General features: G+C 54.3%; 1 protein-coding gene across 1 annotated transcript in view; it reads left to right on the forward strand.

The window, feature by feature from the left end:
- The first annotated feature begins 2,742 nt into the window (after window positions 1-2,742).
- The window catches only part of LOC144596117 (desmin-like), a 17,277-nt gene continuing 4,063 nt past the window's right edge, over window positions 2,743-15,956 (forward strand). Inside the window, exons 1-5 of the mRNA XM_078404297.1 lie at window positions 2,743-3,335; window positions 11,025-11,085; window positions 12,070-12,165; window positions 14,310-14,471; window positions 15,763-15,888. Of these exons, the coding sequence (XP_078260423.1) occupies window positions 2,743-3,335; window positions 11,025-11,085; window positions 12,070-12,165; window positions 14,310-14,471; window positions 15,763-15,888 (1,038 nt within the window). The remainder of the gene's footprint in view (window positions 3,336-11,024; window positions 11,086-12,069; window positions 12,166-14,309; window positions 14,472-15,762; window positions 15,889-15,956) is intronic.

Consider the following 15,956-nt stretch of genomic DNA (forward strand, 5'->3'; position numbering starts at 1 on the left):
AGAACAAGGGGCCACAGTTTAAGAATAAGGGGTAGGCCATTTTGATCGGAGATGATGAAAAACTTTATCAGTCAGAGAGTGGAATTCTCTGCCTCTTAAGGATAGCGGAGTCAGGGGGTATGGGGAGAAGGCAGGAGCGGGGTACTAATTGAGAATGATCAGCCATGATCACATTGAATGGCGGTGCTGGCTCGAAGGGCCGAATGGCCTCCTCCTGCACCTATTGTCTATTGCCCCGGCTCACGGCAGCGAAGAAGATGTCACTGGCCACCACCCATCGATTGAGTCTATGTGAATCATACAGTATATTGTCCAGGTGTACTATGTTTCTTGGCCTGTTATGCTGCTGCAATTAAGAATGTCATTGCTCCATCATCTGACAATTGAACAGCGGTAGAGTTGCCGCCTTACAGCGAATGCAGCGCCGGAGACTCAGGTTCGATCCTGACTATGGGCGCCGTCTGTACGGAGTTTGTACGTTCTCCCCGTGACCTGCGTGGGTTTTCTCCGAGATCTTCGGTTTCCTCCCACACTCCAAAGACGTACAGGTATGTAGGTTAATTGGCTGGGCAAATGTAAAAATTGTCCCTAGTGTGTGTAGGATAGTGTTAGTGTGCGGGGATCGCTGGGCGGCGCGGACCCGGTGGGCCGAAGGGCCTGTTTCTGCGCTGTATCTCCAAATATAAAATAAAATCCTTGATTCTCTTTAGTTACAGGCAGAAATCGAACTGAGGCTTTCAAGGTTAACGGCCAGAATAGACTTCAGTTGAGAGGCAGCCAGGAGTCTAACTGAGGAGCTTTGAGGTTAATAGATGGCTCTGCAGTACAGTCTGGAATCTAACGAATGGTCTCTAAGGTAGAAGGACATGGATCATAGACGACTCCCACAACACTTCATCTTGCTGGCTCGAAGGGCCGAATGGCCTACTCCTGCACCTATTGTCTATTGTCTAACCCCATCATCTACATTCATAGGGTCATTAGGAGCAGAATTAGATAGTTAGATAGAGCTCTAGAGGTGAGAAGGAACTTTTTCACCTAGAGAGTTGTGAATTTGTGGAATTCTCTGCCACAGAGGGCAGTGGAGGCCAATTCACTGGATGTATTTAAAAGGGAGTTAGATAGAGCTCTAGGGGCTAGTGGAATCAGGGGATATGGGGAGAAGGCAGGCAAGGGTTACTGATTGTGGATGATCAGCCATGATCACAATGAATGGCGGTGCTGGCTCGAAGGGCCAAATGGCCTCCTCCTGCACCTATTTTCTATGTTCCTATGTATTTAATTAGGCCATTCGGCCCATCGAGTCTATTCCACCATTCAAAGAGGTAACATTCCCTGTGAGTGACTCCAGCACTTTGTTTCTTTCTCTGTGAGCCAGCACCTGCAGTTCCTTGTATCTCCCACTCTAGTATCTTGGTACCTTGTGTCTACTGTTTAGTTCAGTTTAGTTTAGAGATACAGCGCGAAAACAGGCCCTTCGGCCCATCAAGTCCGCACTGACCAGCGATCCTCGCACATTAACATTACCCTAGGCACACTAGGGACAATTTACACATTTACACCAAGCCAATCAATCTACAAACCTGCACGTCTTTGGAGTGTGGGAGGAAACCGAAGATCTCGGAGAAAACCCACGCAGGTCACGGGGAGAACGTACAAACTCCGTACAGACGGTGCCCGTAGTCGGGATCGAACCCGGGTCACCGGCGCTGTGAGGCAGCAACTCTACCACCGCGCTGTCTGGTTATAAGATGTTCACTCAATCTACTGTAGAAGATGCAACACTCTCTGTGAGTTACTCCAGCACTTTGTGTCTCTCTTTGTAAACCAGCACCTGCAGTTCCTTGTGTCTCCACTGATTATATATTGTTCCCCGAACGTACTCCAGGGAGGGGTGGGAGGGAGCGAGGGAGGGTGGAGGGGAGGGGAGGGAGGGTGGAGGGGGGGAGGGAGGGTGGAGGGGAGGGAAGGAGGGAGGTGAGAGGGTGGAGGGGAGGGGAGCGCCCTTTATGTGGCGACTGTTTGCATACTTTTGGAATGCAGCCAAAGTGTTTCACTGTGGCCTGTCGCATGTGACAATAATGTGCTCAATTCAGTTCAATTTAAGGAGGGAGGATGGGACGGTGAGTGGGGTGGGAGGGGAGATGGGAGGAGGTGGGTGGGGAGGTGGGAGGAGGTGGGTGGGGAGGTGGGAGGAGATGGGTGGGGAGGTGGGAGGGAAGGTGTGTGGAGATAGGAGATGGGAGGGTGGGTGGGATGAGATGGGTGGGAGATGGGAGGGTGGATGGGAGATGGAACGAGATGGTTGGGGAGAAAGGTGGGAGGGAGATGGTTTGGGGAGGTGGGAGGGGAGATGGGGGAGGTGTGTGGGAGGGAGGTGGGAGGGGAGATGGGGGAGGTGTGTGGGAGGGGATATGGGTGTGTGGGAGGAGATGGTTTGGGGAGGGGAAGTGGGAGGGAGATTAGAGGTGGGAGAGATGGTTGGGGAGATAGGAGGGGAGGTGGGAGGAGATGGGAGGGGAGATGGTTTGGGGAGATGTATGGTTTGGGGAGGAGAGATGGGAGGGGAGGTGGGCGGGAGATCTGTGGGAGGTGTGTGGGAGGGAGGTGTGTGGGAGGGAGGTGTGTGTGTGTGTGTGTGTGTGTGTGCCCCGCCCAGTGCCCGCCTCCAGCCAGGGTATATATTGCCCTGTGGACAGTGCTGGTCCAGCCAGTGTGCGGGTGTTTGGCAGCAGAGAGGACATGGCTTTCTCCAGCACCAGCACCTCGTCCTCCAGCTCGTACAGAAGGGCGTTCGGGGGCAACGTGATGGGGTCTCCACAGCTGAGCCGGGGCAACCCCTCGCTGTCCAGCGGCCGCTCCGGCTCCGGCTCCGGCCACTTGTCCTCCAGGTTGCTGGTGTCCAGGTCCAGCGCCGCGCCGGTCTTCTCCTCGCTGGGTGGGGGTGTCGGGGTGGGGTTCGGGGGGCTAGGTGGGGTAGGGGGCTACAGGGTGAAGGCTCCTAGCCGGGGCTACGAGGTGGTCGACTTCAACCTGGCGGACGCCCTGAACCAGGAGTTCCTGCATACCCGCACCAACGAGAAGGCGGAGATGCAACACCTGAACGACCGCTTCGCCAGTTACATCGACAAGGTGCGCTCCCTGGAGCAGCAGAACAAGACCATGGCAACAGAGGTGGCCCGTCTCAGGGGCCAGGAGCCCGGCCGCCTCGGGCACGTCTTCCAGCAGGAGATGGCCGAACTACGGCGCCAGGTGGACGCCCTGACCAACGACAAGCTTCGCGTACAGGTGGAGAGGGACAACCTGGCTGACGACCTGCACAACCTCCAGCACAGGTAGGTGGGACCCTGCCCCAGCCCCTATACCCCTGCCCCCTGGACCTGCACAACCTCCAGCACAGGTAGGTGGGACCCTGCCCCAGCCCCTATACCCCTGCCCCCTGGACCTGCACAACCTCCAGCACAGGTAGGTGGGACACTGCCCCTTACCCCAGACCCTGCCCCTGGACCTGCACAACCTCCAGCACAGGTAGGTGGGACCCTGCCCCAGCCCCTATACCCCTGCCCCCTGGACCTGCACAACCTCCAGCACAGGTAGGTGGGACCCTGCCCCTGGACCTGCCCCTTACCCCAGACCCTGCCCCCTGCCCCTGGACCTGCACAATCCCCAGCACAGGTAGGTGGGACCCTGCCCCTGGACCTGCCCCTTACCCCAGACCCTGCCCCCTGCCCCTGGACCTGCACAATCCCCAGCACAGGTAGGTGGGACCCTGCCCCTGGACCTGCCCCTTACCCCAGACCCTGCCCCTGGACCTGCACAACCTCCAGCACAGGTAGGAGGGACACTGCCCCCTTACCCCTACCCCTTAACCCAGACCCTGCACCTGCCCCCTGGTCCTGCACAACCTCCAGCAAATGTAGGAGGGACACTGGCCCCTACCCCCAGACCCTGCCCCAGACCTTGCTGCCCCCTGCCCCTTGACCTTCCCCAGCCCCTGCCCCCTGCCCCTTACCCCAGGACCTGCACACCCTCCAGCACAGGTAGGAGGGACACTGCCCCCCTGCCCCTTACCCAGCCCCTTAAGAGTTAGATAGAGTTCTGAAGGGTAGCGGAGTCAGGGGGTACGGGGAGAAAGCAGGAACGGGGTACTGATTGAGAATGATCAGCCATGATCACATTGAATGGCGGTGCTGGCTCGAAGGGCCGAATGGCCTCCTACTGCACCTATTGCCTATTGTCTAAGCTTCTTTCGGTATGTTAAGAGAAAAAGATTAGCAAAGACAAATGTGGGTCCCTTGAAGACAGAAACGGGGAATTACAGACCAGTTATCCTGACTTCAGTGGTGGGGAAGATGCTGGAGTCAATTATTAAAGAGGTAATAACGGTACATTTGGATAGTAGTAAAAGGATAAGTCCAAGTCAGCATGGATTTATAAAAGGGAAATCATGCTTGACTAATCTTCTGGAATTGTTTGAGGACGTGACAAGTAAAATGGATGAAGGGGAGCCAGTGGATGTAGTGTATCTAGACTTTCAGAAAGCCTTTGATAAGGTCCCGCACGGGAGATTATTGAGCAAAATTAGAGCACATGGTAATGGGGGTAGGGTATTGACATGGATAGAGAATTGGTTGGCAGACAGGAAGCAAAGAGTAGGAGTAAACGGGTCCTTTTCAGAATGGCAGGCAGTGTCGAGTGGAGTGCCGCAAGGCTCAGTGTTGGGGCCACAACTGTTTACCATATATATTAATGATTTGGAAGAGGGAATTAGAAGCAACACTAGCAAGTTTGCGGATGACACAAAGCTGGGTGGCAGTGTAAACTATAAAGTGGATGTTAGGAGGTTGCAGGGTGACCTGGACAGGTTGAGTGAGTGGGCAGATGTGTGGCAGATGCAGTATAATGTAGATAAATGTGAGGTTATCCACTTTGGCGGCAAAAACAAGGAGACAGATTATTATCTCAATGGGGTCAGGTTATGTAAGGGGGAGGTGCAGCGAGAGGAGAACATGGATAGGTGACATTTCACAGAGTGCCGGAGTAACTCAACGGGTCAGGCAGCATCTGTGGAGAACGTGGATAGGTGACGTTCCACAGAGTGCTGGAGTAACCCAGCGGGTCAGGCAGCATCTGTGGAGAACACGGTTAGGTGACGTTTCAGAGTGCTGGAGTGCTGCAAAGCAAAACTATCTGAAGTTGTGTTTTGAAGAAGGGTCTCGACCCGAAACGTCACCCATTCCTTCTCTCCAGACCTGCTGTCTGATCCACTGAGTTACTCCAGCGTTTTGTGTCTATCTCCAGTTTAAACCAGCATCTGCAGTTCCTTCCTACACATTTCATTGCACCTCGGTACACATGACAATTACAAAGCTAAACCTGCAAACCCCCATGTTTAGTTTAGTTTAGTTTAGAGATACAGCGCGGAAATAGCCCCCTTCGGCCCACCGGGTCCGCGCCGACCAGCGATCCCCGCACACTAACACTATCCTACACACACTAGGGACAATTTTTACATTTTACCAAGCCAATTAACCTACAAACCTGCACGTCTTTGGAGTGTGGGAGGAAACCGAAGATCTCAGAGAAACCCCACACAGGTCACGGGGAGAACGTGCAAACTCCACACAGGCAAGGTCAGGATCGAACTCAGGTCTCTGGCGCTGTGAGGCAGCAGCTCTACCACCGCGCCACTCCTCTTTAAATTGTGTCCTGCTTGTAACCGTCTGTACGTGAAGGATGTTGGATGAACAGGGCGGCGCGGTGGCGCTGCGGTAGAGTTGATGCCAGTGAACGGGGTTCGATCCTGACTACGGGTGCTGTCTGTACGGAGTTTGCACGTTCTCCCCGTGACCTCGTGGGTTTTCTCCAGGATGCTCCGGTTTCCTCCCGCACTCCAAAGTCTTGCAGGTTTGTAGGTTAATTGGCTTGGTATAACTGTAAATTGTCCCTGGTGTGTGTGTAGGATGGTGTTAATGTGCGGAGATCGTTGGTCAGCGTGGACTCGGTGGGCCGAAGGGCCTTTCTACGCTCTGTATCTCTCTCTCTAAACTGGAATCCTTGTGAGCTCATGTCTCGGTTAATGGATTACGGACTTCCTTGGAGATTTGGCCCTGTTCTTTGGCAGATGAGGCTTTCCTGATCTAGAATGTATCTCAGTGCTTCCGCCAAACGCATGATGCAGCTGTCTTGATATAGTGGGTATCTGACTCACTGCCTGAGGGCTCTTGTAGAATAAGGCCACCCTACAAATAACAGCAGGGTACAAATCCAGCTTCATCATCCCACTCTCCGCACTCTTATACATAGACTGGGGAAGGCGGGACTCAGATCTACAGAACATTTTAAGTTTGGTTTTATGTTTGGTTTTATGTTTTGTTTAAAGTTTAGTTTTGTTTTAGAGTTTAGCTTTGAGTTGAGTTTAGTTGAGTTTTAAAGTTTAGTTTTGAGTTGAGTTGAGTTTTAAAGTTTAGTTTTGAGTTGAGTTTAGTTGAGTTGAGTTTTGAGTTGAGTTTTGAATTGAGTTTTGAATTGAGTTTCGAGTTGAGTTGAGTTTTGTTTAGTGTTGAGTTGAGTTTTGTTTAGTGTTGAGTTTAGTTTTGTTTAGTTTTGAGTTGAGTTTAGTTTTGGGTTGAATGTAGTTTTGGGTTGTGTTTAGTTTTAGTTTAGAGATACAGTATGGAAACAGGCCCTTCGGCCCACTGAGTCCGCTCTGACCAGCGATCCCCGCACACTAGCCCTGTTCTCCATTAGGGACAATTTTACAGTTTTCCCAAAGTCAATTAATCTACAAACCTGTACGTCTTTGGAGTGTGGGGGGAAACCGGACACTCGGAGAAAACTTACAAGGTCACGGGGGGAACATACAAACTCCGTACAGACAGCACCCGTAGTCAGGATTGAACCCGGGTCTCTGGCACTGTGAGGCAGCAACTCTATCGCTGCGCCACCGTGCCGCACAATTTATTAACAGAACCTGGGTGTGTCTCACAAGGCAAACTTTAGCACATTTAGGCTTGGGTTTATTAATATAGTCGTTATTAATATGGCGTCACGGTATCACTATCAGAAGGAGTCTTGTCACTGTACCTCAGTGTGACTAAGCTCCATTGGAAGTGGATATAGAGTGACACAGTGTGGAAACAGGCCCTTCGGCCCAACTCGCCCACACCGGTCAACATGTCTCAGCTACACTAGTCCCACCTGCCTGCGTTTGGTCCATATCCCTCCAAACCTGTCCTATCCATGTACCTGTCCAACTATTTTTTAAACGTTGTGATAGTCCCAGCCTCAACTATCTCCTCTGGCAGCTCGTTCCATACACCCACCACCCCTTGTGTGAAAAGGTTACCCCTCGGATTCCTATTAAATCTTTCCCCCTTCACCTTGAACCTATGTCCTCTGGTCCTCGATTCCCCTACTCTGGGCAAGAGACTCTGTGCATCTACCCGATCTATTCCTCTCATGATTTTGTACACCTCTATAAGATCACCCCTCATCCTCCTGTGCTCCAAGGAGTAGAGACCCAGCCTGCTCAACCTCTCTATACAGCTCAGACCTTCTAGTCCTGGCAACATCCTCGTAAAACTCCGTACAGACAGCACCCGTAGTCAGGATCAGATTCCTATTAAATCTTTCCCTCATCACCTTAAACCTTTGTCCTTTGGTCCTCGATTCCCCTACTCTGGGCAAGAGACTGTGCGTCCACTTGTGCTGCCACTTTCAGGGAGCTGTGGAACTTAGAATCCTGGATCCCTCTGTACAACTGCATTGGATGGCGCGGTGGCGCAGAGGTAGAGTTGCTGCCTCACAGCGCCAGAGACACGGGATCGAAGCTGACTAGGGGTTGCCAACTATCTCACTCCCAAATACGGGACAAGGTGACGTCACCGCCCCGTGCCCCACGTGACTTTACCCAGCCAGTGGCCACGTGCTCCCGCCCTACCAATGGCGGACGCCCGGGCCGGGAGGCGGGTTGCTAAGCAACCTCCGTAAGGCGGCGCCCGGGCCTCTGGACCTACGGTGTTCGGGCCTACGGTGTCCGGGCCTACGGCGTCCGTGCCTACGGCGTCCGTGCCTACAGCGTCCGGGCCTACAGCGTCCGGGCCTACAGCGTCCGGGCCTACAGCGTCCGGGCCTACAGCGTCCGGGCCTCCACTGTCCGGGCCTACACTGTCCAGGCCTACACTGTCCAGTCCTACACTGTCCGGGCCTACAGCGCACCCCCCCCCCCCCCACCCGGGACTAATACGGGACAAGGGCGGTCCCGTACAGAACAAACCAATTTAGCCCAGAATATGGGATGTCCCGGCTAATTCGGGGCAGTTGGCAACCCTACTGACCACGGGTGCTGTCTGTACGGAGTTTGTATGTTCTCCCTGCTGTGACCCCTGTGCATCTGCCCGATCTATTCCTCTCGTGGTTTTTATCCACCTCCATAAGATCGCCCCTCATCCTGCTGCATTAAACACACCCCATCCCCCACAACACTTGTCTTTGGAACAGGAACTGCCAGGTTATTTCAGCCCAGCCATTTAAAGCCTTCGAGTTCACTTTGTTGACCATATATAGAGAACGAGCTGGTGACAGAGAGACAAGGAGGTGAGAAGAGAGAGAGAGAGTCCAAATGACAATAATAAACCCTAAACCTAAATATACAAAATCATGAGAGGAACAGATCGGGTAGATGCACAGAGTCTCTTGCCCAGATTAGGGGAATCGAGGACCAGAGAATACAGTTTAGTTTAGAGATACAGCGCGGAAACAGGCCCTTCGGCCCACCGTGTCCGCGCCGACCAGCGATCCCCACACATTAACACTATCCTACACCCACTAGGGACAGATGGCGCAGCGGTAGAGTTGCTGCCTTACAGCACTTTCAGCGCCACAGATCAGCGGGTTCGATCCCGACTACGGGCGCTGCCTGTACGGAGTTTGTACGTTCTCCTCGTGACCTGCGTGGGTTTTCTCCGAGATCTTCGGTTTCCTCCCACGATCCAAAGACGTTAAAGTTTGTAGGTTAATTGGCTTGGAATAACTGTAAATTGTCCTTAGTGGGTGTAGGATCGTGTTAATGTGCGGGGATCGTTGGTCGGTGTGGACCCGGTGGGCCGAAGGGCCTGTTTCCGCTGTGTTTAGTTTAGAGATACAGCACGGAAACAGGCCCTTCGGCCCACCGGGACCACGCCGACCAGCGATCCCCGCACATTAACACTATCCAACGCCCACCAGGGACAATTTTTACATTTATACCAAGTCAATTAACCTACAAACCTGCACGTCTTTGGAGTGTGGGAGGAAACCGGAGCACCCGGAGAAAGCCCACGCAGGTCACAGGGAGAACGTACAAACTCCATACAGACGGCGCCCGTAGTCGGGATGGAACCCGGGTCTCCGGCGCTGCATTCGCTGTAAGGCAGCAACTCTACCGCTGCGCCACCGTGACCGACCAAAGTAAACTATCTCTAAACTAAAGTAAACGGTGACTGAAAGAGGCAGATAAGAGTGATAGAGGGTGTCAGTGACCGTGAACAGCTGAGACCGCTGGGAGAGAGGATAAAACCAAGGTCAGATTGAAGGGCATCAGGACGGGCTGGGAACTAATTCCATCAGGAATGCTGGAGGAAATGTGACAACAGAATGAATTAGCAAGTGGTGTCCGGAAATAGCCGGGCATGTCCATCTGAAGACAGGAGGCATCGAGGAAGAGAGAGAGGATGAAAGGCCAGGACATGGAGCAGCGGTAGAGTTGCTGCCTCACAGCGTCAGAGACCCGGGTTCCATCCCGACTACGGGCGCTGTCTGTACAGAGTTTGTACGTTCTCCCCGTGACCTGCGTGGGTTTTCTCCGGTTTTCTCCCACTCCAAAGACGTGCACGTTTGTAGGTTAATTGGCTTCGGTAAACAATTGTAAATTAGACAATAGGTGCAGGAGGAGGCCATTCGGCCCTTCGAGCCAGCACCGCCATTCAATGTGATCATGGCTGATCATTCTCAATCAGTACCCTGTTCCTGCCTTCTCCCCATACCTCCTGACTCCGCTATCCTTAAGAGCTCTATCTAGCTCTCACTTGAAAGCATCCAGAGAATTGGCCTCCACTGCCTTCTGAGGCAGAGAATTCCACAGATTTTACAACCCTCTGACTGAAATTTTTTTTTCCTCATCTCCGTTCTAAATGGCCTACCCCTTATTCTTAAACTGTGGCCCCTAAATAACATTTAGAGCAAGATAAAGTCCGATCAAGGATAGTCCGAGGGTCTCCAATGAGGTGGATGGGAGGTCAGGAACGCTCTCTATTTGGTGAGAGGACGGTTCAGTTGCCTGATAACAGCCGGGAAGAAACTGCCCCTGAATCTGGAGGTGTGCGTTTTCACACTTCTGTACCTCTTGCCCGATGGGAGAGGGATTGATCCAGAACCAGGGGCCACAGTTTAAGCTATTTTCTATGTTTCTAGAACACAAAATACATGTTAACATGAACATCCACCACAGCGACTCCTCCAAATTCCTCACTGTGATGGAAGGCGATAAAAACGTTCAATCGCTTCCCTTCTTTGTCCTCCTGCGGTCGGGGGCTTCGAGCCTTCCGTTGCCGGGACGATCTTGGCCCCCATAGCCGGCGTTCGGGCCCTCCGCGTCGGGGCCACCAAGCTCCCGCATCGGGGGGGAATCTCAGCTCCCCCCCTCGCCGGTCGATCGGGGCTCCCGGGTCGAACCTTCCGCGACTTTGGAGCTTCCCGACATCGGCCTCCGCCCGAGACTGCGAGCTCCTCGATGTTCGAAATCCGCAGGCCGCGGTTGGAGAGTCGATCCCAGGCAAGGGATCGCAGGCTCCGACGGTCGGGGAATAACGTTTAACGCAAGGTAAAGCCAGCAAAGTCATGATCAAGGACAGTCCAATGGGGTAGATAGTCGTTCAGGACCGCTCTCTGGTTGTGGTGGGACGGTTCAGTTGCCCGGTAACAGGGTAGTTGAGGCCGCAGGGAGATGCAGGTTGTGATGAACTTGCCTTTCTCTTGTCTTGCAGGTTGCAGGAGGAGATACAACTCAAAGAGGAAGCTGAGCACAACCTGGCAGCCTTCCGCCAGGTACGTCCGGTGTCCCACCGCCCGCCCACCCTCACTCACCCTCGCCCTTCATCACTTGCAGGATCGGAGCGCAGTCTGAAGAACAGTCTCCACCCTTTTCTCCGGAGATGCTGCCTGACCCTTAATTAGTGCCTGATTAGTAGCGATGCTATCAGGTCATCAGTGATAGGAGTAGAATTTGGCCATTCGGCCCATCAAGTCTACTCCGCCAATCAATCACGGTTGATCTATCTCTCCCTCCCAACCCCACTCTCCTGCCTTCTCCCCATAACCCCTGACACCCGTACTAATCAAGAATCTATCCACCACTGACATAGAAAATATCCACTGACTTGTGGCCTCCACAGCCGTCTGTGGGAAAGAATCCCACAGATTCACCACCCTCTGACTAAAGAAGTTCCTCCTCATCTCCTTCCTAAAAGAACGTCCTTTAACTCTGAGGCTGTGCCCTCTGGTCCTAGACTCTCCCACTAGTGGAAACATCCTCTCCACATCCACTCTATCCAGGCCGCTCACTATTCTGTACGTTTCAATGAGGTCCCCCCTCATCCTTCTAAACTCCAGCGAGTACAGGCCCAGTGCCCACAAACGCCAAAGGGCCTGTTTCCGCGCTTTATCTCTAAACTAAACTAAACTAAATTAAACGTTATTCCCTTTATCCTGTATCTGTACACTGTGGACGGCTCGATTGTAATCGTGAATTGTCTTTCCGCTGACTGGTTAGCACGCAACACAAAAGCTTTCCACTGTACCTCGGTACACGGGACAATGAACGGGACCAGACTAGGGAAGGACATACTGAAGGTCCCGTGTGCGTGTCGCCCTGTCTAGCCAGTCATTGACCGGGGGGGGGGGGGGTTATTGGATTGCGAGCGGCATTGTTTCTGTGGTCAGCCGGCAGTGGTGGGGGCTGACGGAAACACCTGGAATGATGTCGGGTCACGACTCTCTCTCTCTCTCTCTCTCTCTCTCTCTCCCCCACAGGATGTGGACGCTGCCACGCTGGCACGCCTGGAGTTGGAGCGCAGAATCGAGTCTCTCAATGAGGAGATCGCCTTCCTCAAGAAGATCCATGAGGAGGTGACTATAGACAATAGACAATAGGTGCAGGAGGAGGCCATTCGGCCCTTCGAGCCTGTACGCACCGCCATTCAATGTGATCATGGCTGATCATTCTCAGTCAGTACCCCGTTCCTGCCTTCTCCCCATACCCCCTGACTCCGCTATCCTTAAGAGCTCTATCGAGCTCTCTCTTGAATGCATTCAGAGAATTGGCCTCCACTGCCTTCTGAGGCAGAGAATTCCACAGATTCACAACTCTCTGACTGAAAAAGTTTTTCCTCATCTCCGTTCTAAATGTCCTACCCCTTATTCTTAAACTGTGGCCCCTGGTTCTGGACTCCCCCAACATTGGGAACATGTTCCCTGCCACGTTACACCTTACCGTCACACATTACTTTTCCTTCTCTCCAGAGATGCTGCCCGACCCGCTGAGTTACTCCAGCATTTTGTGATACCTTCGATTAGTACCAGAATCTGATGTTATTTTCCCGCACTGGTCACCCCTTACACCTTGCACCTTCCATCTCACACATTACTGGTTGCACATTGCAATAGACAATGTGCAGGAGGAGGCCATTCGGCCCCTTCGAGCCAGCACCGCCATTCAATGTGATCATGGCTGATCATTCTCAATCAGTACCCGTTCCTGCCTTCTCCCCATACCCCTATATCCTTAAGAGCTCTATCTAGACTGGATACTGGTTACTGATTACACATTACTCGTTACTGGTTACACGTTACTGGTTACACATTACTGGTTACATGTTACTCATTACTTGTTACTGACTATTTGTTACTGGTTCATCATTTACTGGAGTCTTGTTACTCATTGCTTGTTACTGGAGTCTTGTGCTGGTTACTCATTATTGGTTCCTCATTATTGGGTCCTAGTTATTGGTTACTCGTTACTGGTTACACATTACTGGTTAATTGTTACTCATTATTTGTTACTGGTTCATCATTACTGGAGTCTTGATACTCATTGCTGGATACTTGTTACTGGAGTCTTGTTACTGGTTACTCATTATTGGTTACTCGTTATTGAGTCCTAGTTATGGTTACTTGTTACTGGTTACTCATTACTTGTTACTAGCTATTTGTTACTTGTTACTGGTTACACATTACTGGAGTCTTGTTACTGGTTACCTGTTATTGGTTTCTGGTTACTAGTTAGTGGACCGTGGGGAAGGTGGGGATTGTGTGACCTTGTTAGTCTGGGCAACGTTCTGTGAAGCAGATTGCGAATCGATGAATGTGGAAAATCCCCCCCCCTCCCCTCTCCTCTCCCCCACCTCTCCTCCCTTCCCTCTCTCCCCTCCCCTTCCCTCTCTCCCCATCTCCTCCTCATCCTCTCCACCCCCCTCCCCTCTCCCCCACCCCCACCCCCCTCCTCTCCTCCACCCCCTCCCCTCTCCTCTCCCCCACGCCCTCCCCTCCCCTCCCCTCTCCTGCCCCCTCCACCCTCCCCTCTCCTCCCCTCCACCTCCTCCTCCCCCCCCTCCTCCTCCTCCCTCCCCTTTCCCCCACCCCTCCCCTCCCCCCCGGACACTGTAGGCCCGGACACTGTAGGCCCGGACACTGTAGGCCCCGACACTGTAGGCCCGGGGGCCGCTTGTAGGCCCGGGGGCCGCTGTAGGCCCGGACACTGTAGGCCCCGACACTGTAGGCTCGGGGGCCGCTGTAGGCCCGGACACTGTAGGCCCCGACACTGTAGGCCTGGAGGCCGCTGTAGGCCCGGGGGCCGCTGTAGGCCCGGACACTGTAGGCCCCGACGCCGTAGGCTCCGACAGTTTTAGGTCCCGACACTCTAGGTTTCTGACACTTTAGCTCCGGACAGTGTAGGCCCGGAGGTCCTGGCGCCGCCTGACCGAGGTTGCGTGGCAACCCGCCTCCCGGCCCGGGCGGCCGCCATTGGTGGAGCGGGAGCACGCGGCCGCTGGCTGGGTGAGGTCACGTGGGACGCGGGGCGGTGACGTCACCTTGTCCCTTATTTGGGAGTGGGGAAGTTGGCAACCCCTAACAGGAAGATTGAGGGGAGGTGGGATGGACATGGAAGGCGAGGGGGATGGGGAAAAGGCGGATCAGCCGTGAGTGAGTGGCGGGCTAGACTGGCCTGGAACCTCTGGGAGTCTCGACTGATGACTGGACTCTTCCCTGCGCAGGAGCTTCTCGAGCTGCACACTCAAATGCAGGAGCAGCAAGTGCAGGTGGACATGGATGTGGCCAAGCCCGATCTGACCGCCGCCCTGCGTGACATCCGCGCCCAGTACGAGTCCATCTCCGCCAAGAACGTGCACGAGGCCGAGGAGTGGTACAAGTCCAAGGTGGGTGGGGGAGCATTTGTGTAGAGGTGCGGCCAATGTGGGTGGGGAGAGGAGAGCGGTGGAGAGGAGAGGGGAGGGGAAGGGAGGTGAGGGGAGGGGAGGGGAATGTGGTGGGTTAGTGGGGTGGGACCACCTTGTGTACACGAGGATTGAGAAGTAGAGGAGGGTTTTGTGTAGAGGTGCGGCCAATGTGGGTGGGGAGAGGAGAACGGTGGAGAGGAGAGGGGAAGGGAGGTGAGGGGAGGGGAATGTGGTGGGTGAGACCACCTTGTGTACATGAGGATTGAGGAGTAGAGGAGGGTTTGTGTAGAGGTGCGGCCAATGTGGGTGGGGAGAGGAGAGGGGTGGAGAGGAGAGGGGAGGTGAGGGGAATGGGGTGGGTGAGGGGGATGAGACCACCTTGTGTACACGAGAATTGAGGAGTAGAGGAGGGTTTGTGTAGAGGTGCGGCCAATGTGGGTGGGGAGAGGAGAGGGTGGAGAGGAGAGGAGAGGGGAAGGGAGGTGAGGGGAATGGGGTGGGGGAGGGTGAGGGGGTGGGACCACCTTGTGTACACGAGGATTGGGAGTAGAGGAGGGTTTGTATAGAGGTGCGGCCAATGTGGGTGGGGAGAGGGAGAGCGGTGGAGAGGAGAGAGAGGGAAAGGGAGGTGAGGGGAGGGTGAGGTGAGGGGAATGTGGTGGGTGAGACCACCTTGTGTACACGAGAATTGAGGAGTAGAGGAGGGTTTGCGTCGAGGTGCGGCCAATGTGGGTGGGGAGAGGAGAGCGGTGGAGAGGAGAGGGGAAGGGAGGTGAGGGGAGGGGAATGTGGTGGGTTAGGGGGGGTGGGACCACCTTGTGTACACGAGGATTGAGGAGTAGAGGAGGGTTTGTGTAGATGTGCGGCCATTGTGGGTGGGGAGAGGAGAGGAGAGGAGAGGGGAAGAGAAGGGGGGGGTAGGTTTGTGTCGAGGTGGGGCCACAGTGTGTCTACACAAGGGATGGGGAGGGGGATGGAGGTGGGGGTGGGGGTGGGTTTGTGTACAGGTGCGACTACTGTGGGTGGGGGAGGAGAGGGGTGGAGAGTAGAGGGGAGGGGAATGGGGGTGGGGGAGGGGTGTGGGACCACCTCGTGTTACACGAGGTATGGAGGTAGGGGAGGGTTTGTGTAGAGGTGGGTTATGGGGAGAAGGCAGGTGAAAGGGGTTAGGAGGGAGAGATAGATCGGCCGTGATTGAATGGCGGAGTAGACTCGATGGGCCGAATGGCCTAATTCTGCTCCTATCATCGCTGACCCCTCCCCCCGGCAGGCCGCAGACCTGAACCAGAGCACAGTGAAGCATAACGACTCCCTGCGCCACGCCAAGCAGGAGGCCATGGAGTACCGGCACCAGATACAGACCTTCACCTGCGAGATGGACGCCCTCAAGGGATCCGTGAGTCTCTGCCCTCTACCCCCCCCCCAACACACCCTGCCCCTCTCCCTCTCCCCACCCCTCCCCTC

The sequence above is a fragment of the Rhinoraja longicauda genome, chromosome 8 (assembly GCF_053455715.1).
Source record: "Rhinoraja longicauda isolate Sanriku21f chromosome 8, sRhiLon1.1, whole genome shotgun sequence".
NCBI lineage: Eukaryota > Metazoa > Chordata > Chondrichthyes > Rajiformes > Arhynchobatidae > Rhinoraja > Rhinoraja longicauda.